Below are 25,101 nucleotides of genomic sequence, written 5' to 3' on the forward strand. Positions count from 1 at the left end.
GTTTTTGAAAATTAAGTGTGTTCAATTCAAAAGAGTGCTAAATCTGTAGCTGTAGCTCACAGAAAAGATTCATGCATGTATACTGTTTTGTTAAAAGATACTAAGAGTCCTATTTAAAGTGCTTGTGTTTTGGACAGTGATGTAGACTTGCAGCATAAACACTTAGGACATTTGAACCTCAAAAATATGAAGAAACATTGTTATCTAGCAGAGGCTCTGGACAAAGTAATGTTTTCTGAACCCTTGCATAGAGGGTAGACAAACATGATTATTACATACTCAGCCTTGCATTTGAGCCAAACGATACCTTGAATGGATACATATTGGTGTACTAGGTCCTATGACACTTTTTTCTTCTGATGCAAAGAAATAAATAGTGACTTTCACTGATGATCATATTAACTTTACAGCAGCTTATACTCTTCAATCAAAGTCTGAAGAGTTTCATTATTTTAAAATATACTATGGTATGGCTACTGCTCTTTTTAACATGAAAATTGGCAGTTTTAGATGGGACAATGATGGTGAATATGTTTCAGATGAAATCCTTTGAAGAAAAGGGAGCACAGTTTGAGTTTACACTTATGAACACACCTCAGCAAAATAGAGTGTCACAACAACTGAATCGTACTATCATTGAAAAGGCTTGTTGTATGATGCTTGGGTGCAAATCTATAGACAAGCATTGGCAGCTGTTTTCATCATTAATCATAGTCCTACTTCAGATAGAGAAGGAAAGAAGCCAAATTTGAAATTACTACATGTGTTTGGGTGTGTTGCATTCTTGTACATTTCAAAGAAAGCAGTGTGACATTAGCAGAAAAGTTGTTGGGCAGGGCCCATATGTGATTCAGATGCTTTATCATTACTTTTGCAGGCTTGCTAATCAGTAATATCTTGAAACTATGTACTCCTTGTTTAAGCACTTTGTGTGGACCTATGTATGCACAGCTGTAAAGCCAACCAGATCATGTCATTGTGGAACACAATGAAATCCCAGTCATCCAGCACTTTGTGTGCAGAGATTATTGGCACACTGCGAGGCCATGGAGGAGGAACACAGAGGTATGGTGTGTGGTGTGTGCAACAATGGTCTGTGGCCATGACTGATGGTTGATGAAGCACAAAATCAGCAGGTAAGGAGCACGTTTCATCATACAGGATCTCTAATAGCGAAATTATGTTAGTGTGCTGAGCACACACCTAACAGCACCCAAAGCACAGGGCTTCAGTGGACACACCTATCAGCAACCAAGGCAGTTCTTCAGAATATTTAGTCCATGGTAAATGAGTGCCATTTTCAATTTACACTGCCCCTGTCTGATGCTCTGTGGTTGGAAGGCAGATGTCCAATATTGATGTGTGCCACAAAAAATGGATAGTTCACTGAAAACTCAATTTGAATTGTGAACCTTGATCAGTGGTGATAGAAGCTGGGCTACCAAACCAAGAACTCCACATAACAATGAAAGCTCTGGCTGTTTAATCTGCTGTGATGCCTCTACCCACTACATTATGCACTTGATGACTGAAAGAATATATTGATAGGCATCAGTCTCAGGGAGAGGTCCTACCAGAATGAGAGGCACATGGTGGAAGCAGCCATTTGGAATCTTGAATTGGCAAAGATATGGTTGTAAGTAACACTCCATTTCACTCTGTTGATGTGGCATGCAAGTGTATGTCCACTCTGTGCAATCTTCATTAATGTTCCACCACATGAAGTGGTCTGTGAAGAAGCATGTTGTTGGGCAGAAATTGGCATGTAATAAGTTAAAGAAAGATGATCTTGCAAACTGCCTGAGGAACAGGGGGAAGTATTCAGTTCTGTAACACTTCACATGAAATCTGTGTATTTGTGCCCAATATTGGATGATGTTCAAGGTTGTAGTTAATAGTGGGGTTGTGCACTGACTGCAAGGAGACTCATTCTGAAATTCATCAAAAGACACGTGGCCCAGCCAGTTCTACCACCTGGACTATATAGCACAGTTCATGACTGACATCAATCATCTGAAGGGCATGGACAATGTTGTTGCAGATTATCTTTCACAGATCACTGCCATCTCCACGCAAATTGATTATGATAAGTTCATGGAGGCACAACTGCAGAACCAGTAATTGCACAACTACTGGTTCTGCAGTTGTGCCTCCATGAACTTATCATAATCAATTTGTGTGGAGATGGCAGTGAACTGTGAAAGATAGTCTGCAACAACATTGTCCATGCCCTTCAGATGATTGATGTCAGTCATGAACTGTGCTATACAGTCCAGGTGGTAGAACTGGCTGGGCCACGTGTCTTTTGATGAATTTCAGAATGAGTCTCCTTGCAGTCAGTGGTTTAAGTAAATGAATAGCAGTCCAAATGGACTGCATCATCTTTAAACTGGTGAACTGCTTCATAAACTGCTAGAAGATCATGGTCATACACAGACCACTTATTCTGTTAAGGTGTCAGTTTGTGCTAGAAAAATTGAAGTGGTTGCTGTACACCCGGCCCTTCCTGCTGTAGAATCACCCCAGTAGTGAAGTAGCTTACATCAGATGTAATAGTGAGTTTCATATGAGGGAGAGTGTGTGACAAAGTCATGGCATATCAAGGCAGTCTTTAAGCTGGTCAAAGGTGAACAGCATGCAGGAACCATACACCAGCTTATATTTACCTGTGGTATTCTTGCCCGTGAGAACCTCAGTTAGTGCGGTGTCAGTGTTGGCTGCTTGTGAAAGCTGGTGGTGATAGACATTAATCATTGCTACGAATCAATGTAATTCTTTGATTTCCTGTGGTGGCAGCAGCTGACAGATGAATTCCATTCACTGTGGCATGGGGTGAATGCTGGCAGCATTGATAATAAGTCTGAGAAATATGATCCTAGTTTGTCTAAGTTGACATTTTTCTTCATTAATCACAACACCATTATCAACAAGAGCACCATAAACCTGTTTAAAATGCAATTCATGCATGTTCTCATCTGGTAAAAATGAGATGGCACAGCAGATAGAGAGCTTGAACAAAATACTGAATGAGTGAAGCCCATGAGCTGTCCAAAGGTCTAACAACTATAGCTTCTAACTAGTTCATTGACCACTGCCTAGTAGCATGGATCTCATCCAGTGGTAACCTGTTTGGTCAGTGGCAGACCGGAGGGCCTGATGTGGTGGTAAACTTGTGCAGTGTTCCATTTCTGATAGCGCATTGCAGAACCAGCACTCACAGAGAGGTGGGAGGTGAAGAAAAGCACAATGTTTCAGTGGGAAGCACATGAGCAAGAGATGAGATACTGATATTGTTGATGAGTGAAGGTTACGTTTACAGAAGAAACTTCCTCAAAGACTGCTGCTGCCTTGTTGAGACCAGGTTGAGATGGGGTGACAAAGTTGTTATGGGTGAGTGGAGATGACTGATGTGTCTGAAGAAATTGTAGACAGTGCCATGCTGTGATGAGTTCCTCTGATGAGTTGGGGGTTGCTTGCTATATGGCATCATTTTTCTGCTGTAGGCATAGGGAATCTAATCATGTTGAAATGGAGTAGGTGGACTTGTTGAACTTAGATGAATGACCTGACGCAGTCTTGTAAATAACAATGATGATCATATGTCAAAATGCGACAGTGTGTGTTGCCCAAAGGAGATGCAGAGGGAGTATACTCTGTTGTTGGTTGGGTGTGGCCAGTGATGATGGCAACAGAGTGGTCACTGTATTGGTGAGTCAGTGTTCCACTATCCAGATCCCATAGTAGTCAGAAATAGAAAAGGAAATAAGCTTCGAGTGCAAGTTCACTGATTTCCACAATGAGAAAATTCCATATGATCACATCTTTGCATTCCAGTTGCAGTTTTTGTTTTGTTTTTTGTTTTTTTTTTTTTTTTGGGGGGGGGGGGGGGAGGGGGGAGTGCTTGGAGACTTAGACATTGATGACAGAGTTGTTTGCTTCACAGAGCAGTGTAGTGCAACTGCTGTGTGACATAAGAGGAAGGGTCAGCATGTATACTCACTTCAGTGTCTGAATCAATGACTTAATCTTTTTCAAATGAGTGGTCGAGGATGTAAAGTCTGCTGCTGTTCTGTGGTGATGGCCATGCATAACAGTTCATTGCTGTGATGTAAGATGAGGTGACTTGACTAGGCTTTGTGCCCATCACAGACCCTGCAACTGTTTTAGATGGGCCATGTAAGGCAAGCAACAGTTATATCTAGTGTTGCCAAACTGTGTGTGAAACCAGGAAAGTTAGCCCCACATAGGTGTTGCTGCATGAGGATCATAGGTGCCAGGTGTGTGGGAGGTTGTTGTGTTTGCATGAATGTCACTGTCCCAGGCTGGGGTCATGATGTCACCATGAGTGGGGATCAATCAGGGTCAGCTGGGCTTGGCTGCTGTGACGGGGTGGGCACGTGGAGGCTGGTGCTCTGGTCCATGTGCTGTGGTTTTATTGTCAAAGGTACTGATGCACTGTCAGTGTTGTAGTATTGTGAAGATTCTGTCTGCTAATTTGAGCCTGTTATCCATTGATTCATACTCATGAGAAATTTTGACAGAAATTTGATCATCAATAAGGTCCAAAGCATTTGGACTGGTATCAAGTGACTTGAGTGGGCTAACAGTTTTAGCACCATCACTAGTGACCTCATATGTAGTGAGGATGCTTTTGACTATTGTGAACCAGACAGTTGGTTGATCTGGGAGTAATAGTGGCAGTTTAAGATGTGCATTAAAGTGCATGTAGGTGACACTGATGGATGGTGATGGCAGTTGCCAGGGTGACATCCATAGGGATATCACAGAAAAATGTTCCATAGCTGTTCAAAGCACAGTGGGGTGCCCAGTATGAATGAACAAAGACTGTACAGTAGGCTGCAATTGCATCAAGTTGAACAATTTTGAACATGGTGCAGAAGACACATTGGCCAGAGCGAACAATCATGAATCTGACTAGTTTGATTGTTGTGGCTCAGTATGACCCAGATTTTCATGAAAAGTGGGAGTGGCAATGAAGTCACTCAGTAAATCATTTCTGGTACACTACTGTTTGACATTTTTGTCCACTGCTGGAACATTGCGCTGATGAGTGTCACTTCCATGTTTGATGAATGTGGGTTCTTAAAGAGTTGACTGTGAAGTGCTGTATGCTCCAACATTGAAAACATTGTCTTGTCTTGTGAAATGTAGGAGATAATGGTTGCACAATGGAAGCATTGTCAACATGTATTTTCTGAATCAGCCTGAAAATAAATCAGGAGGAGTTTGACAAAGACACCAATATAGAGTCCTTCCCTGGGATAGGATCTGGGTGACAGATAACACTTTCCAAAACAAGATAGTTCTCTCTTTATTCAAGAAAAAATTGCAATGCAAGACCACATTGTTGCAAGAGTCGGTCATAGAATGAACTAAAGCATGCTCACTAGATCACAGTCAATATTCAGCGATGTTACGATGTTGAGGTGTTTCCACACATTCAAACCACCGATACTTATATCTTCAAAATACTGTCATTATTGAAAGAAACCTTAATAACCCAACAATTAGTTATGATATTTATAGTTTTTTAAGTGTTAGATGTGATAAACCACCCCCATTCACACTGCAATTGTAGGAAGAGACTTAAATTGCACAACAATCAGTCAGAATATTTGCACTTTTTTAGAAGCAAGAATGATGAAATATCCTACAAAATAATATTCAATGAATTTTTTGAAAACTATTTGGAACAGAGTATCTGGTAGGCCACCCATGGTGGAACTGGAAGTGACCTCTCTCAGGGAGCCCATTTTGAAACTGGTATTAATGATAGTGAGGCTGTTAAAGCAATGGTGATTATTAAAATACAAAGGATAACTTAAATAAGTAGAAATATTTACATGTTCAGTAAGCTGGTCAAGGAGCCCATCACATCATATGTCAAAGAGAAACTCAAATTATTTAACTATGGACAAGAGAATGTTGGAGGAATATGGTTCATGTTTGAAAGACTAATTGACCAAGCACTGGGCAGCAATATCTTGTAGAACAGGGGAGTCTCCTTGATGGTATGCAGCCATTGTAAAGAAACTTATGAAGAAACAATAACTGACAAAAGATCAATGCATGAAACATTCAGTGGCTCCCATAGCAGGATCTTATCAAAGCTCTCTCACAAAACACAAAGAAAATATGATCATAAGTAAAGGTTGCCAGTTACATCAGTGTTCTGAGACTCATGGATAACAGAGAAACCTAAATTGAGAGTAGCAAGGTAAAAGCAGATGTCGTAAACCCATTTTTAAATATTCCTATAGAACAAGATGTGGAGAAGTACTCTCCCACTTTAGTTCTCACACCCGTACAAAGATGAATGATATAGATGGAAGTATTGATGACATTGAGAAACAGTTAAAATAGCTAAAATTAAGCAAGGCTTTAGGGCCTAGTGGAATATCTGTCAGATTCTATACAGCATGTTCATCCTAGTAAGCTCCCCTTTTAACAGAACAGATCTCACGAACAAAAACCTATGCCCAGTGATTGAAAGAAAATACAGGTTTCGTGCAAAGTTTGACAATTTTTATTTTTAAGTATAGAAATGTCAAACTGTGCACTTTACACCACACAAATACATAGTATCATATGGATACAATGTTAATTAGTCACAATTGGAACCACTCAGCTCTCACAAATAGCTGGCTGTAGCAATCCATAGGGATATGAAATAGAATGATCACACAGGCTGACTTGTAGGTAAAAGTGGTGGATGACAGTGCTACATTTGTAAGATACTAGGAAAATGCAATGAATCTACAGAGAGACTGCTTACAAAACACTCGTGTGACCCACTGTAGAATACTGCTCAAGCATGTAGGATGAAACGAGACTAATGTTGGACACTGGACATATACAAAGAAATGTGCCACAAATGATCTTTGCTTGAACATCACAAATATGTTGGAGAACCTGAATTAGCAAGTGTTTGAAAACACACATCAACTTTCCCATGAAAGCCTACTTACAAAGTTTCAAAAACAAGACTTCAGTGAGACTCTAGGCATATTCTGCAGCCTCCTATATATCCCTCCTGTAAGGACTACAAACAGATGGTTTGTTTAATTACATTGAACATAGAGGTATTTAAGCAGTTATTCTTGTCATATTATCCATCTGAAATAACTGTTCTGTAACATAAACAGTGGAAGGAGTAAAGATAACAATTATGTAGTTTAGTGCTCCATTGGGACATAAAAGAGACTGAAAACATTTCAAAACTTTTAGGTGCAGTCCTTATTCAGAGCAATGTGTGAAACACACATACATATATCAACAGGCACACATAATCACATGCATAGCTACATTGCCCCAGCCACTGGTACTGCCACTTCACTGGAGTTGGAGGCCATGCCAGATGGAGATGGAAAATGCAGGAAACGGGTGGAAGAGGGAGGGAGGGTTGGAGGGAAGTATTACTGACAGCAAAGAGGGAGCTGATGAGAAAGGGATATAGCACCCATGAGCTTAGTCTGGTGTAGCCAAGGGGAGTTGCATGAGGGAAGTATTACTGAGAGCAAATAGGGAGAGAGGCAGCAAGCCAATGTGATAGGGATATGGCATCCTTGAGGTTTGTCTGGTGTAGCCAAGGGGAGTTGCATGTGGCACATACTGAAGCTCTATGTAATTCAGAGAAACTGGTATTGGGGGAGGAGGATTCAGGTGGCACAGTCTTTGAAGCAGCCATTAAGATGAGTATGTTGATTCAGCAGTGTGTTCTGTCATTGGGTTGTCAACTCTACTGTTGGGCTCTGTTGGGTGATTGCCATTGATTCTTGTAAACATTTAGTTGATGAACTGCAATAAAAGTTTGATAAAAAGTTATGGTAGAGATGGTGTACAATATGACTGCTTCCACAAGTGGCCCTGCCTCTGGAAGGGTATGGTATACCTATGACATGATGGGAATGGGGTGTGGTGGATGGCTGAATAGGACAGATCTTGACCTGGGCCTTCTACAGGAATATAGTCCCTTTGGCATTTGGTTGGGAGAATATGTAGCATAATGATGACTTGCAGTACATTATAGATTGGTTGGGTGGTAAAATAGATGGAAGGGTTTTTGGTAGGAAATTTTTCATTTCTGGGCATTAGCTGAAATCCTGTTTTCTGACACTCTCATCGCACTTTATTTCAAAATTATTTATCAATCTATAATCCATTAACTAAAATTTAATGTGAACTAAATTCAGTCACAAAGACTATTTCTAAATTTCTAGTTCCAATGTTGTAATACAGTTCTTACCAATCTCATCGGAAGGTACAATCTTTGAAACAACAGATCGAACTGGAATGAGACCTGCACCAGTGAGTAGATCAATTGTCTGAGCTGTAATAAAATGTAAAAAAAAATGTAATTTATTTTAAGTAACAGAGTAACTTCACAGCAAGGTAGATAATACTAAATTTACATACAAAAACTGAAAAATAAAAATTATATTCTGGCTCTATAAAAAGAGATAACAATAAAAAATATTAAGGGATGTGAATTAATCAAAAACAGTACATGTTCAGCATGATATTATCTGTTCAGGTTTACTCAAATAGAGGATTATGCTGCCAGATTTAGTTTTCCCAGCTTTCTGGATCACTATTGTTATACCTCACAAATATTTTGTTTAATAATTTGAGTTAAGTTAACAACTTAGAGGGAAAATTAATTTATTGGCTGATTTCATAATATTACAGTTTATGCTACACTGACCATAAATAGGTGATCTATTAAAGTCTGAATTTTTGCAACTGGCATTTGACTGCATTTCATTACGCAAACTGTAACCTGGTGATCCTAAAAAGAGATATATATTTTATGAAAATTTTATGGCCATTACTATACAGAATGTAGTTTATTGGAACAACTCTTGATAACATTGTATTTCATTTAGCAGAAAAATTAAATAGGCATAATATCCAGACATTAAAACCTTGGAAAAATTGAAATGTTTTGGAGAACAAATGTGACAGAGCAAAAATAAATAAATTTTGTACCAGTTCTAAGTGATAAATGTTTCAGCTATTTTTCATTAGTGAGAGAACTATGAAGGGAAGTGTCTATTGCCAAGTATTGAAACACTGTTTAATATTACAAGTCATGGTGGAGATGGATGAACAAAAGTTAATTCATTACTGAATGACTTCACAATAGCAGCACACAAATTTCAGATAGAATTACACTAACTCCTAACAGAATAGTAAACTGATTGTGCTTAATATACAATATACAATATGGATATTCTATTAGATGGCTTTCTCAGTATATGATTTCTTCATGAGAGGTTTTTGATGTGTTGGCAGAAGAGCCAACACGTGTTGCTAGAGGAGGCCGAAATGCATGCGTTTAATTACACGCAGACTGGCGTGAGGTCTGTAACATTACAAGGAAATGAGAACTTAGAAAAACGGACGCAGTTGCTGTAATACTTAACTTTAATCCATAATTGGTGTACATCGCTCTTGACGGTACATTAATATGCTCAATATAAACTGGTAATGGCGCCTTGCTAGGTCGTAGCAAATGACTTAGCTGAAGGCTATGCTAACTATCGTCTCGGCAAATGAGAGCGTATTTGTCAGTGTAGCATCACTAGCAAAGTCGGCTGTACAACTGGGGCGAGTGCCAGGAAGTCTCTCTAGACCTGCCGTGTGGTGGCGCTCGGTCTGCAATCACTGACATTGGCGACACGCGGGTCCGATGTATACTAACGGACCACGGCCGATTTAAAGGCTACCACCTAGCAAGTGTGGTGTCTGGCGGTGACACCACAGTTTTATCAAAGACATTGTTCCTAAAAAAAAAGACCAGTACAGACCATTTAATTTTACTAGGCAGACTAAAGTTTTCTAACTTCTACTTGCAGCGTGACATCACCTGGAGGGCATGATTCAGATGAAAAAATGAAGGATTGTGCCAGTATGCCTCCCTCCCTCACTGGGCTGCTATTCTGAAGATTTCTATACTTGATTTGTTGTGGCTCAGCTATGGTGCAGATTGTCTGCCGCACATAATTTTCACCACATTCAAATGGCAAATTGTAGACAATAGGTACTTTCAAGCCCAGAATGTCTCTCGTTGGATGTACCAAACCCTTAATTTCCATGAAGGTTGGAATATTGGTCTGATACCATATTTGTGTAATATTGCCCCACCATGCTTGATGTCAGTCTGCAGAATGGAAGGAATGTTGGAGATTTGCCTTCTTGTGTGGCTGGATGTGTTTCACCTACATTTACCAAGAAATTCAACTCAGATTTGATGTAATTTGTGTCAGACTTCCCTTTCATCAGACATTCATCTCCTGAGGAACAAGATGCTGATAGATAGTATTGCAAAGATCAAGTTTTAACTCCAATGTGATACAGTCTGAATGCCAAAAAATTTTATATGGGCATGCTGCTTCGAAAAACTTTGATATCCTGTTCAGACTTACTCTAATTTCCCACTGGATATATTCTTTGATTATTAAAGTAACTAATTACAAATAATAGCAACAATATAAGACACAAAAATAATTTCCTAGCAAACTTGATCTGCAGTTCAGAACAAGGTTCTATATTATGATTTAAACATTTTTAACAAGCTGCTGATGAACTGAAACTGGGAATTTAAAATTCTCTCCTTACTCATAAATAATGTATGCTTTATTAACCAAGCCTTTTTTAAATTATCTGTTTAGATTCATAGATGTTATCCTTTGACAATTGTTATTATTATCATATAAATTTTAAGTTATCAGTAGTACATGCACAGCAGCTGAATATTGTAACTGGACGAGCAGCACTTTTTTGCAAAGCAGTAGTTTTCCTGCCAACTGTGTAAAATATTTAGGGATTAACTTTTGAGACACAACTAGAGTAAAGTTGATCACATTAATTAGGGTTAATAGTTATTGTATCCTTATTCATTATATTTGTTTTATTGTCTCCTATAATTTAATCCATTTCCTTGCAGCTGCGTCTTAGCTGGTTGAGTAGCCCAACCAAGTATCAACGAGGATATTTCACAAGGAGGCAATAGACTTGATTAATTGCCTTGACAGAAGCTGAGCATAGTCATGGAGCCATATGGCAGCAGAGGCTACCAAAAGGCACAGCTCAGATCAGCAAATTCTTTGGTACTTTGTCACTTTAAGTAAGAGTGCACTGTGACTAGAAAGCAAGCTCACATACTTAAATGAAGCACTACTTTATGAACCACACTAGTATTTTTCGATTACTTTGCACTGGAGTTGTATTTTGGTTTGGAAATGATTTATTTCTTATGATGAACTTACCAGATGTTCTGGAATTTATTGACATGCAGCCTCTGGGGTGAAATTGTGAATTGTGATCTCCTGGCTTGTTCCATTTGTGAACATGTTCCCAATCAGTTTGAAATGTAATTCAAGCTCTGTGTGGTAATACTTGACTATGTGCACATGAAGAACAGCTTGTATTTGTACACAATGAGATACAACAGTTAGTAGCTCAATATATTTATTTATTCACCCTGGGATCGCTACACATGTAATATATAAAACTGTTTTGTGAGAACAGGACATGGAATTAGCTGTGGCCTTGGGGTGGGAACCATCCCAGCAACTTGCCTGAAATGATCAGGGAAAACCACACAAAACTTAAACCAAGATGGCTCAACGGAGCAAACACTACCATCCCAAAGTGAGGTAAGTGTGTTAAAAACTGCACTCTCTCATTCAGTTGGTCACTAATGTACAATGTTGTGTTGACCATACACAGTTTTGACCAGATAATTCATAGTATGAAACATAGATAGTAGATCATGACATGAAAAGAATCAGCTTGTTTACAAAAATGATACATGTCTCAGTGAAAATATTTATGTGTGCTGAACATTAACAAGAGTGATTTCACATTATACTGATAAAATTGTTCTCTGACTACAATGATTGAAACATATATCAGCACACAGACACACACACACACACACACACACACACACACACACACACACACACACACACACACACACACAAATATAATGTATTCAAAGTTTATTGTCTTTAACAGCAGGAAAAATTAACATCAACTTGCTTATAGTTATTTAATTAACTAAAAAGGTGCATGAATATTTCCCTGGCTGTATAAAGAAGATGTCTGCTGAAGGTTATAAGAGAAAGGAAAAACAACTGGTTGGGACATTCATTAGGAAGGGAGTGGTTGCTGGCAGATGCTTTGGAAGGACTAGTTTGTGGGAGAAGACTGAGAGAAAGAAGGAGATACAAGATGATAGATGACATAAAGGGAAGAGGAAATTATGCAGACCTGAAGAGGATGGCAGAAGACCAGATAGCCTGGAGAACTACCATGTGAAAACCTACCTTTTGGCAGAACACTAATAATGATGATGATGATGTATAGTATGGAATGCCACACTCTGCAGACCAGCTGGCTGGAGTTCAAACAGGAAGCACAAAAAAGACCATCACTCAGAACACAGGGAGAAGATAACTGGGAATCATTAACCCATTTACGAATACTGTATCATTACAGCATATATGTGCTGTAACGAATATAAGTGAAAAGGCCGCACACAGTATCACAGTTTGAGGTGAGGGGGTCTTGGTGTTTCATACCTATTTGAGCTAGGAACATGGAGTAAAAAGATTTTGGTTTAGCACAGACCAAGGGCCATTCAAACAACTGTCATATTGTAGCTGTGTTACAGTATATTAAGCAAGGTTTGAATAACAAATCAAAGCTGATGCCTAGGCAAATTGTGCAAATCAATTCATTCCTTTGGCTAAAGATTTTATTTGGGCTGAAATTAATGCTCATCTAGCGGCATCATTTGCATGTGTATCATTCTGATTTTACATGAAAAAATATGCAAAAAATACACGCCACTTCTATACTTTAAACATGTATGAACTGGTCCAAATTTTGCGTGGAGATAGATAAATGGGTAAAGTCAAACCAGATTTTTATCCATTATTGAGACATGATGATTTAAAATAGAGCTAAATGTAGAATGTAAAATTCGTTCTTACATGGACTGAATGCGTGGAAACAGTTTAAAGCAAATCAAATGAACAAAAAATGCATTATTATGATAAAATTGAAACTTACTTTCAAAACTTTAGCTTCATTTGGATTTTATGGCAAAAAACAAGTTTTTTGAGAGTTCGTTTTTACACATGCCACTTCTATGTTTCAGTTGTCTGAATCAGATAAATTTTAAAAGAAGGCAGAATAGAATAGAATAGAATAGAATATTTTTATTAGCCTTTCAGTATTTTTCATACAATTGGCTTCGTCAAAGTTTACAGAGGGTTTTAGTTTCAGTACGATATTCAAATAGTTAAAGAAAGGGGAGAAAAGGAACTAAAGACCTGTAAATACATGTAATTAATGGTTGTCTTGTTGTTTTGGGAAAGCTTTATCTGTTGCCTTGATATAATAAACATGGTTCAAAAGACAATACAAAAACCTATACGAAAATGGTCATCACCAGAGTCAACCAAAATCTACATCAATTGCCAAGCTGTGATGATCTAATGTCAAAATTATGGTAGAGTAAAATTTAGGAGCCAGACTGAAAAATGCTCCTATCATAGCACAAAAAAAGTGAATATATCCTGGGGAGAATTGTGGATGTAAAAGAAGGGAACTAGCTTTCCAACTTATCTGGCATCTTTGAAGGTATTTAAATCATGACATCTTGACATATTCATGCATTTTCAAAGTTAGCCCTACTTTCCCAGCAACAGACACAAATTTATGTACTTCTGGAGAGTGGGATGCATCTACAGTAGGAAGTATCCAAGAGTGAGGGTGCATCTATAATAGTAAGTATTCCAGAGTGGGGACACATGCATCCTAAATTTTAATAACACATTGTGTTGCCTCACGTGACATGACAAATGCCATGTTGGATGATGTGATGGCTTGTGCCACATGTGAGATGACATCATGTTTCTTTACTGGCATGATGCATTGTATTACATACGTAGTGTAGTGCTTCGAGAATTTTGGGGTAAATTCTAGAAACACTTGGCTCTCCACTGTCTCGAACGCCATATATTTTAATGACAAGGGTGAGAGAGCCTTTTGGTTACCAGCATTGCCTTGCAAGTTATATAAAAATGTCAAAGAGTGTTTGTATAACGATCTGTGGTTTGTGGTTTCATGAGGATTGTTACAGAGACAGATGAACCATGTATTGTATAGTGACTCTTACTTCATGTCTTGGCTCTGCATGAGGCAGCACATATGTAGTTGTATGTTATTTGTAAATTCTGACATTTATCTTGGAACCAGTTGGCTTGCTGGAGCTTGTACAGAATATATGTTACTTTGGGGATGAAAGTTGAAAATATATTGTTGTTGAACTGAAAAGATTCTATGAGTACATGATTTATTTCAAGAATAGAGAGTTGGTAAATATTATTCCCTTTAACCTGATACAGTCTTTGGAGAAGAATTAAACGGTGAGAGTGACGTAGCTATGACCCAAAGAAGAGGATCAGCTGCACACACAAAGTATGAGTAAAGTGGAAAGACATGTGAGTCATGCAACCCAACACAGCACTGTCTCTTGTTGTCCAAGAAAACGTTAGAACCTAGTGATCAAGTGACAGGACTCAAAGAGAAAGGGAAATTGGAAACCAAAAATGGGAAGAAGTTGCCATAGCAACCAGGCATAACAAAGATTGAGAAACTGTTTCGAGTAATTGTGTTGTGTCTACTGAACCAAAGGAAGAAAGTTGTGGATGCAACACAATATAAGACAGGAGAAGGTAATAACGTCAAAAGAACAGAGGGAAGATCTCAACTTTTCAATTAAGAAGATTTGGATGTTGGGAGGAAGCAATTCTCAGACACACAGTAACCAGCCACCCACATTAACACAGTAACCAGCCGCTGCTGATGAAGTAACCAGCCACCGACGTTGATGCAGTAACCAACCACCGATGTTGATGCAGTAACCAGCCAATGCCAATGCAGTAACCCACCACCGTTGCTGACTGCAATGGGTGCTTATCACCGTTACTGACTTTGTGACCGCTTACCGACACTGACGCTGCAACCAACGTGCGATGCTGCTGGTGCCTGTGCAATTCACCAGTGCCAATTCACACCTGCTTGCTGATGCAGCATAAAACTCTACGTCGGGTGAGTGAACAACAATAATTATTTGAGTAGAAAATTAATTTAAAAAAAAAGAGGAAACTGTTCAAAGGCTATAGAACTGTAGCTAGTACATTTAGAGGGGAAGTTGTTTTAGATTATCACTAGGTCAAAAATCAATAGGGATATGGATAGCATTCAAAAAACAGGGGAAACTTCAGAACCAGCCATGACTATGACAGTGAGTAAGGAGGCACCAGACTGGTCTGAGGTAGTGAATTTACTTCAAGCCCAGAGAGCAGATTCAACGACTTTAAGAAAAGAACTAAGTGATCGAAATCCTTCTTTAAGAAAAGAACTAAATGCAGGGTGTGAATCAGAGGCTCAGATGGTTTTGCGACCGTGTTGGCTGCAGATTCCTTGACTTGCACCATAGGGTGGTGGGGTTTCGGGTTCCGTTGAATAGGTCAGGAGTTCACTACACTCAACTGGTGGCTATACAGGTAGCGGAGGCTGTGTGGCATGGACTGGGCAGTTTTTTAGGTTAGAAGGCCTCGGGAAAGTACGGGGTGGGCTGCAATCTCAAAGGGTGCATGGCAAATACAGGACGTGCTTGGATCAAGGAACAGTCGGAATTGTAGTTGTAAATTGTTGTAGTTGCACTGAGAAAGTCCCTGAGCTTCAAGCGCTAATAGAAAGCACAGAAGCTGAAATCGTTATAGGTACAGAAAGCTGGCTAAAGCCTGAAATTAGTTCTGCAGAAATTTTAACAAAGTCTTAGACGGTGTTCAGGAAAGATAGATTAGGCAGAATTAGTGGTGGAGTGTTTGTGTCTGTCAGTAGTGGTTTATCTTGTAGTGAAGTCGAAGTAGATACTCCATGCGAATTGGTATGGGTGGAGGTTATGCTTAACAGCCGAACTAAGTTAATAATTGGCTCCTTCTACCGACCCCCAGACTCGGATGATATAGTTGCTGAACAGTTCAGAGAAAATTTGAGTCTCGCAACAAATAAATAACCCACTCATATGGTTATAGTTGGTGGGGACTTCAACCTTCCCTCGATATGTTGGCAAAAGTACTTGTTCAAAACTGGTGGTAGGCAGAAAACATCTTCCGAGATTGTCCTAAATGCTTTCTCCGAAAATTATTTCGAGCAGTTAGTCCACGAACCCACGCGAATTGTAAATGGTTGCGAAAACACACTTGACCTCTTAGCCACAATCCAGAGCTGATAGAGAGCATCATGACTGATACAGGGATTAGTGATCACAAGGTCATTGTAGCTAGGCTCAATACCATTTCTTCCAAATCCACCAGAAACAAACGCAAAATAATTTTATTTAAAAAAGCAGATAAAGTGTCACTAGAAGCCTTCCTAAGAGACAATCTCCATTTCTTCTGATCTGACTACACAAATGTAGACGAGATGTGGCTCAAATTCAAAGATATAGTAGCAACAGCAATTGAGAGATTCATACCTCATAAATTGGTAAGAGATGGAACTGATCCCCCATGGTACACAAAACAGGTCCGAACGCTGTTGTGGAGGCAACGGAAAAAGCATGCGAAATTCAGAAGAACGCGAAATCCCGAAGATTGGCTAAAATTTACAGACACGCAAAATTTGGCACGGACTTCAATGCGAGATGCCTTTAATAGGTTCCACAACGAAACATTGTCTCGAAATTTGGTAGAAAATCCGAAGAAATTCTGGTCGTATGTAAAGTACACAAGCGGCAAGACGCAATCAATACCTTCGCTGCGCAGTGCCGATGGTACTGTTACCGACGACTGTGTCGCTAAAGCGGAGTTATTGAACACAGTTTTCCGAAATTCCTTCACCAGGGAAGACGAATGGAATATTCCAGAATTTGAAACACGAACAGCTGCTAGCGTGAGTTTCTTAGAAGTAGATACCTTAGGGGTTGCAAAACAATTCAAATCGCTTGATACGGGCAAGTCTTCAGGTCCAGATTGTATACCGATTAGGTTCCTTTCAGATTACGCTGATACAATAGCTCCCTACTTAGCAACCATATACAACTGATCGCTCACCGATAGATCTGTACCTACAGATAGGAAAATTGTGCAGGTTGCACCAGTGTTTAAGAAGGGTATTAGGAGTAATCCATCGAACTACAGACCTATATCATTGACGTCGGTTTGCAGTAGGGTTTTGGAGCATATACTGTATTCAAGCATTATGAATCACCTTGAAGGGAACGATCTATTGATATGTAATCAGCATGGTTTCAGAAAACATCATTCTTGTGCAACGCAACTAGCTCTTTATTCGCACGAAGTAATGGCCACTATCGACAGGGGATCTCAAGTTGATTCCGTATTTCTAGATTTCCGGAAAGCTTTTGACACCGTTCCTCACAAGTGACTTCTAATCAAGCTGTGGGCCTATGGGGTATCGTCTCAGTTGTGCGACTGGATTCGTGATTTCCTGTCAGGAAGGTCGCAGTTCGTAGTAATAGACGGCAAATCATCGAGTAAAACTGAAGTGATATCAGGAGTTCCCCAGGGAAGTGTACTGGGACCTCTGCTGTTCCTGGTCTATATAAATGATCTGGGTGACAATCTGAGCAGTTCTCTTAGGTTGTTCACAGATGATGCTGTAATTTACCGTCTAGTAAGGTCATCCGAAGACCAGTATCAGTTGCAAAGCGATTTAGAAAAGATTGCTGTATGGTGTGGCAGGTGGCAGGTGGCAGTTGACGCTAAATAACGAAAAGTGTGAGGTGATCCACATGAGTTCCAAAAGAAATCTGTTAGAATTTGATTACTCGATAAATAGTACAATTCTCGAGGCTGTCAATTCAACTAAGTACCTGGGTGATAAAATTACGAACAACTTCAGTTGGAAAGACCACATAGATAATACTATGGGGAAGGCGAGCCAAAGGTTGCGTTTCATTGGCAGGACACTTAGAAGATGCAACAAGTCCACTAAAGAGACAGCTTACACTACACTTGTTCGTCCTCTGTTAGAATATTGCTGCGCGGTGTGGGATCCTTACCAGGTGGGACTGACGGAGGACATCGAAAGGGTGCAAAAAAAGGCAGCTCGTTTTGTATTATCACGTAATAGGGGAGAGAGTGTGGCAGATATGATACGCGAATTGGGATGGAAGTCATTACAGCAAAGACGTTTTTCGTCGCGGCGAGATCTACGTATTTACGAAATTTCAGTCACCAACTTTCTCTTCCGAATGCGAAAATATTTTGTTGAGCCCAACCTACATAGGTAGGAATGATCATCAAAATAAAATAAGAGAAATCAGAGCTCGAACAGAAAGGTTTATGTGTTCGTTTTTCCCGCGCGCTGTTCGGAAGTGGAATGGTAGAGAGATAGTATGATTGTGGTTCGATGAACCCTCTGCCAAGCACTTAAATGTGAATTGCAGAGTAGTCATGTAGATGTAGAGAAGTTAGATGCTCAAAGAGCAGGTTTAAATGCTCAAAATGCTTCATTAAGACAAAACTAAGTGATGAAAGTCTTAAGTTAGATTCAGTAAACACACAATTGAATGTCAAATTAGATATTCAGAGTGAGGTTTTAAGTAGGCAAAGCTAAACCTTGAACAGTCAAGCAGCAGTTTGGAAGTGGCCATTCATTTGGGTGGACTTGTGGTTAGTATGCATATTGAAGCTGAGCTTGTATAGAAAAGATTAGGGTGTTGCATAAATTGGACTGGCAGCAAGATACCACTTTGGGAAGGGTATGAAGGATTGTGGGCATATAGGATGTTTCTCATTTCTGGGCACAATGTTAAACAGTCAAAGGCTATCTGTGGACTAGGTTTTGGACATACTGCATGTCTGTGGAGGGCTTACAGAGCCCTTCAGTATACTGAGCAAGAGGATTCTTGTTATTGCAGACGTGCATTCCATGTGTTGTGAGACTATCTAGGAGAAATTTTTTGGTGTGGAAGGGAAGATACCTATGAAAATGCAAGTAGTATTGATGGTTAGTGGGTTTGATATGGGCAGAGCCATGGACGGAGACATCAGAGAGATGGCACTTGTAATAGAACTGACCACTAGCTCATCTTTTACTGTATGTAGTAGCCTACTTGTCAATAAAGTTAAGGAATTGAACTATTTGATACATTCATAAATTCCATGTACAGTAAATAAATTCAAGGCACTAACCAGTCACAACAAAATGTGATTTTATTCAAACTTTTACCATGGTTCTAGCAGATGTAAATTCATCTTCTTCAGAAATACATGTAACCTGAAGACAATGTAAGAGCAATAACTACAAACCCAGAAACATAATGTCAAAATTACACATCATACAGAGACTAGATCCCCACAAAGAGGTGGAAATATCACATATATCATAAAACATAGCAAAAAGAATAAAAACTAGTACTCACTAAAATTTCACATTGGAGAAACACCAAATAATAGAGCAATCTGACATTTTTCTGATGTCGGATCACCTTGTCATTTTACGTTTTTCCATTGCAAAATTTTAGTAAGTACTAGTTTTCTACTCAAACTGATGCTTATGATAATTACTTGTAGATTACTTTATCTATGTATGCTAGAAGAAAGAAATCTGTTTTGAAAAATGCCACTGCTCCTAAGCAGTATATTTATTGGCATGTGAGTGTAAGAATACCTAGAACCCGAAGAGGCTTCTGCATGACATTTTGCTATCAGCTTTACAAAATATTCTTATAGCATACCTATATGAACTGAGAATTGCCTCAGAACCTATGTGACAGGTACTGTTGGTGCTGACAGGAGCCACAGCTTGCAGACGACTGTATCCTACATGCTCAAAAGCAATATGCAAGGCCATCCCCACAGCTTGGATGGGAGCCTCTGGCAGACATACTGAGTGCACATTGGCTTTCTTTCCAGCCCTGAATTGTATCTGTCTAAGTGGCTCCATAAAGCACCTAACACTGGAGCTCCCAATAACTAGTAAACTCCTCCCTCCACATGCCTCCTTGGATCCTGCTGAAGGAGCAGCCACCTGTCTGCTCACAGGGTGAATGAGCAAGGCCAGGCAGCCAGTCTCCACATTGGCCCTCGACCTTGAGTGACATGAATGTATTACCACTTGCCACTCACCCTGCTGTGAGAACAGATCCCCACTCTGTCGGGTATACTAGGAGGTGCCTTGGAAGCAGAGCCCATGGGCAAAACAAGTGACACCTGAGGTATCTCATGCAATGCGCCACTTTCTCTGCCACTGCTACACCCCAAGACAGCAGTCTGAAGGCGACTGACCATAACCAATAGTACATTCAATTGCTCATGAACTGTGGCCAGCTCCTCCTGTGTCCACACACAGCATGAACACATCCTAGCTATGTGTGTGTGTGTGTGTGTGTGTGTGTGTGTGTGTGTGTGTGTGTGTGTGTGTGTTTTGCCTATTTTTGATAAAGGTGTTGTTAGCTGAAAGTTAATTTAACAGTCTTTTTGTTGTGCCTTTCTGCGACTCAGCATCGCCACTAAATGGTGAGTAGCAACTATCCTTTTCATTATATTGTTACATTCTGTCTTGTATTTTCCATCGTTTGAAGAAGTAAACTGTAAAACCAGATAGAATTCTAGCTATGCATATTGCTACCTTGCTGGTGTGTCACCAACTGACACTGAAGCATTGATGAGCTATGTACCTGGCTGTTCAGTGAGTAACCACTGCACTACAGACTGAATGAATTTACACTTACAAAAGTGCAAGATTAAAACTCTTGAGCAGAAAAACAAGAACAAAATTTAATAAATATACTAAAAAAAAAAAATCATATCAATTGAGAGCTGGAGCCTGACTGGCTGGCATAGTAAACAAATGAATGGTGTGTCTGAAATTGCAAGCAGACAGCGGACAGAGTACCATCAACCACAGTAACCCTCTAAACCTACCAATGAAAGGATTAGCACATTAAACTGAGAACCTCTCCATTGGCAGTCCACAGTATGATAGCATATGATGATGTTAGTGCAGGGACCATGGATATACTCTGTTCATCATAAGAATAAACCTGATATAAACAAACACAAACGTGATGATTGGTCAGAAGCCATAACACTCAAACATTGGTGGCGTTACGCTCCTGGAAGGTATATTATTACTAAGTTACATTAAATGAAAATGATACTCAAATGTATTAACAACCATTGACGTATCTCTTAATCAAGCTTTAGCTATGTAGTTTTTATTTCAGAAATCATATACAGTCACAGCCTCTGTGCTGTTGTGTTCTGATCGTCATGCTGTTAACACACAGTATGAAAATGGTTGAGGCTGCTTGTTGTTCCTTAGTGAAACATGCATGTGGAACATGGTTAAAAAGTGCTGAGAATTTGGTTGTTCTTAAAGTTTTTCATAAATTTACGGAGATAATCTGCTTTGAAGTTTTCCAGGGGACTGTATTGGATACAATTAATACATTAGCTGACAATGTATGTATTGCACAGTTTGTAGCATAGTAAATTTATAATGTTCTGCAGATTATGGTTCAGTGGTTCAATTAATTCTTTTTGTCATTCAATTTGAAATACCTACATATAATTGTAAAATTCATCATCAATTTTGTAAGAATAATGCAGGTTTACTTGTTTGTAATTACGTATTGCATACAAAACTCCTGTTTTCATTTCAAATATAAATTCATAATGATTGATATTTTTTGAAAGACTGTTAATACAGGTTGCTTAAATAAAGAAAATATAACAATTAAATTTGAGACAAAAATGAAAACCAAATACACTTTATTTGGACTATGTCCATTGTTTTATACCACAGATGTAGATAAGTGTTGTGGAAGTATGAAAAACAACCATTTTCACAGGATCGAGCACAACATACAAATGCTGCATTTTTACATTTTGCGTTGTACCTTTACAATATGAAACCAACAAAACTGACCTGGAGCCAAGTTAAGGGATCTGGACTGGGAAATAACATGACTGTTAAGCCTCCAGACATAATGGAACTAATGCACACAGCTTTTTCACATGTCCTTGTTGAATGCTGGTGGGATGTAGTATGACATATCACAAAAGAAGAGGAGCAAATATGGCTTCATGGCAACTTGTTATCAGTGTAGCAGCTGACAGTTCCAGAACTGAAACTATTTCTCAGATTCGTATGAGGAGGGAGCTAAGAGATTACCTGACTACTGACTGTAATTAATATCTTCATTGGGTTCGGTATTCAATAGAAGGATGAAATACCTGCAGTAGCTCTTTCACATAGTTCACACAGAAATATTACCCTACACTTTTCATCACTCTTGTTTGTAATTAGAATACTACGTAAGGTGAGAATGAGAGCATTATATGCTTTGCGTCTGGTCACCTAAGAAGCGCGTGGTAGTGCTGGAATTTTGTCAAATATTATTTCATTCTTTTTAAAAACTAAATGAGATTCAAAGCTATATTGTTTCTTTGCTTGTCTCTTTTTACTTCTGAATTGCAGCTGCTCACACCATTGCAGGTTAGTTGGACTGCTGGCTGGCCAGTGCCGTCAAAGTTAAATGTGATGGTAAAGCTGTTGTCTTGCATTATCACTAAGTCCACGTGTGTGTAACACAGCATAAAATGTATCCTTATGGTTGTACTTGGCTGTACTGGTTACTGCTTGACTTCCACTCCATGTGAAATGAAATCCAATGAGATTCAAGCAAATGCAGAAGAATACTTGGCATAATGCTTACATCAGGTTTATTCTCATGATGAACAGAGTATAGTAACAAATGTCTAAGTCATGATTGTAATGATAATACAGTAGTAGAGGTGTTTCAAATTTTTGGAATATTGTACATTTGTAGTGTTAAGAGTGCTTTCAATAATGAGTGTATACGTACGTACAACAGTTAGTAATTTCCATGTTGAGTGATTTCACTGTGTAAAGAGAGAAGTAGACTGTGTTTAACTTTTTGTTAATAAAGATAATTAACACAAATGAATATAGCTCTCCTTGATGAAGAACTTTGGAGTGGATTTTGGGAGGAACACTCCAAAAATCAATGTACTAGAGAAACAGCAGGTGATGAGTTTTGTTTGGATGAAATGAGTTTACATGTGATGTTCAATCAAGAATTTGAGGGTGTACTACAAGGGAAGGAAAGTGGAGAATTAGATAAATTTTAGCAAAAGGATGAGTATAAAAACACAGTAAGGTAACAGATATTTTTCCGAGAGATAATAAGTTAAATAAAGATGCTGAAGAGATGGAAGTTTAAAATGAAAAGAAGTGGGTTACTATGTTTAAGTGAAGAAGTGGTGTTTAAAGACAAAGAAAATGAAGTTTTAGATATTCTGAAGCTGTCAGATGTTGTAGGAGACCATAACAAAGATATGGATCATCAAAAATCTCCTGTGTTAGAAACGCCTAATTCTGCTCATGTGTGTGATAATAGCAGGGACGAAGATCATTTAAATACCAACCAAAATGAACTATGTGTTGCAATGGGAAAGAGTGAAGGCTTCTGTACAAAACTTGGACACATTTAGGAATGGTGTCTTGTAGCCAAGTTCTGTAGGGAAAAACTGGCAGTGATTAGAAAACAAATATATCCAGCTTGATGAAAGAAATATCAAAAGATATTTTATAACTACTCTAATGAAAGAATGCCAACAGTAACCAGAATCCAATTAGTATAGAAACTTCAGTTGAAAACTGTTGTGGAGAGGTGAGAAATTACAGTTCTGAAGTGAGCATTAAACTGATTGAAAAGTCATTTGATATTATTAACAATGGTAAATACACTGAATTAGAAGACATAAAATGTGATAGGTTAGAGCAGGGGTGATCAACCCATCAATCACAGCTGACCAGTTGATCATCATAGCTTTTCAAATCTTTGTCTGAAATATGTGTTTAAATGAACCAGTTTATTAACAATATGTGGTGGCATGGTATATGTAGATTATAAATCCGACAACACTCTCTTTGTCTCTTTGTCTCTTTCAGTTTCATCTGCATTTCACTGCCTTAAATGCTTGTGCCAAGCAATAGCCTTTCCTCCAGCATGGCCAGGTTACTACGCACCAACTGTAACTTGGTGCATTATGAGAGAGGGTTTCAGTGAGCAGGGAGATGATAAGGTGCGGTGGGGCGGCAGAGGGTGGGGCGGCAGAGGGCGGGGGGGGGGGGGGGGGTGAGGCGGGGGGGAGGAAGAATAGCTCCACCTCCAATAGGCAACACAAACCATTGTCTATGAGCTCCACAAAACAACAATGTGCACATTGGAGGTAATGGTCAGTTAAATACTTTGTGTTATTGAAACTGAGATTGCTGTTTGTTCTGACTTGTCAAAAACCACTTCATCACTTATTTTTGAAACATTCTCTATCAAAATAGTGCAACAATACACACCCCAGTGCAGCACAGCTCAGCAACATTGTAGTCAACATCAACAAATAATATATATCTAAAAACAAAGATGATGTGACTTACTAAACGAAAGTGCTGGTAGGTCAATAGACACACAAACACAAACATACACACAAAATTCAATGGTTGTGTCATCAGGAAAGAGGGAAGGAGAGGGAAAGACGAAAGGATGTGGGTATTAAGGGAGAGGGTGGAGTCATTCCAATCCCGGGAGCGGAAAGACTTACCTTAGGGGAAAAAGGGACAGGTATACACTCGCACACACACACATATCCATCCTCCTTCCCTCTTTCCTGATGACGCAACCGTTGGTTGCGAAAGCTTGAATTTTGTGTGTATGTTTGTGTTTGTGTGTCTATCGACCTGTCAGCACTTTCGTTTGGTAAGTCACATCATCTTTGTTTTTAGATATATTTTTCCCACATGGAATGTTTCCCTCTATTATATTCAACAAATAATATGCTGTACAGCTGGCAATGAACATACCCACACCACTATTGTGCCTAGTCACCCAAGTACTGCTAAGTACTGCTGATCAGAACTATGGAGTCCACATGCCGAGATATACACTAAAGTGATGAAAGTCATAGGATATCAATATGCACATATACAGATGGCTGT

The 25,101-nt window shown here is 39.1% G+C and overlaps 1 protein-coding gene across 7 annotated transcripts in view; it reads right to left on the reverse strand.

Moving 5' to 3' along the window:
• LOC126263063 (proton-coupled folate transporter-like) overlaps positions 1-25,101 on the reverse strand; it is a 266,917-nt gene that overhangs the window by 40,853 nt on the left and 200,963 nt on the right. For all 7 annotated transcript variants that reach the window (XM_049960039.1, XM_049960038.1, XM_049960042.1 and 4 more), the window contains exon 5: positions 8,267-8,350. In XM_049960039.1, the coding sequence (XP_049815996.1) occupies positions 8,267-8,350 (84 nt within the window). The remainder of the gene's footprint in view (positions 1-8,266; positions 8,351-25,101) is intronic.

Source organism: Schistocerca nitens, chromosome 6 (genome assembly GCF_023898315.1).
Source record: "Schistocerca nitens isolate TAMUIC-IGC-003100 chromosome 6, iqSchNite1.1, whole genome shotgun sequence".
NCBI lineage: Eukaryota > Metazoa > Arthropoda > Insecta > Orthoptera > Acrididae > Schistocerca > Schistocerca nitens.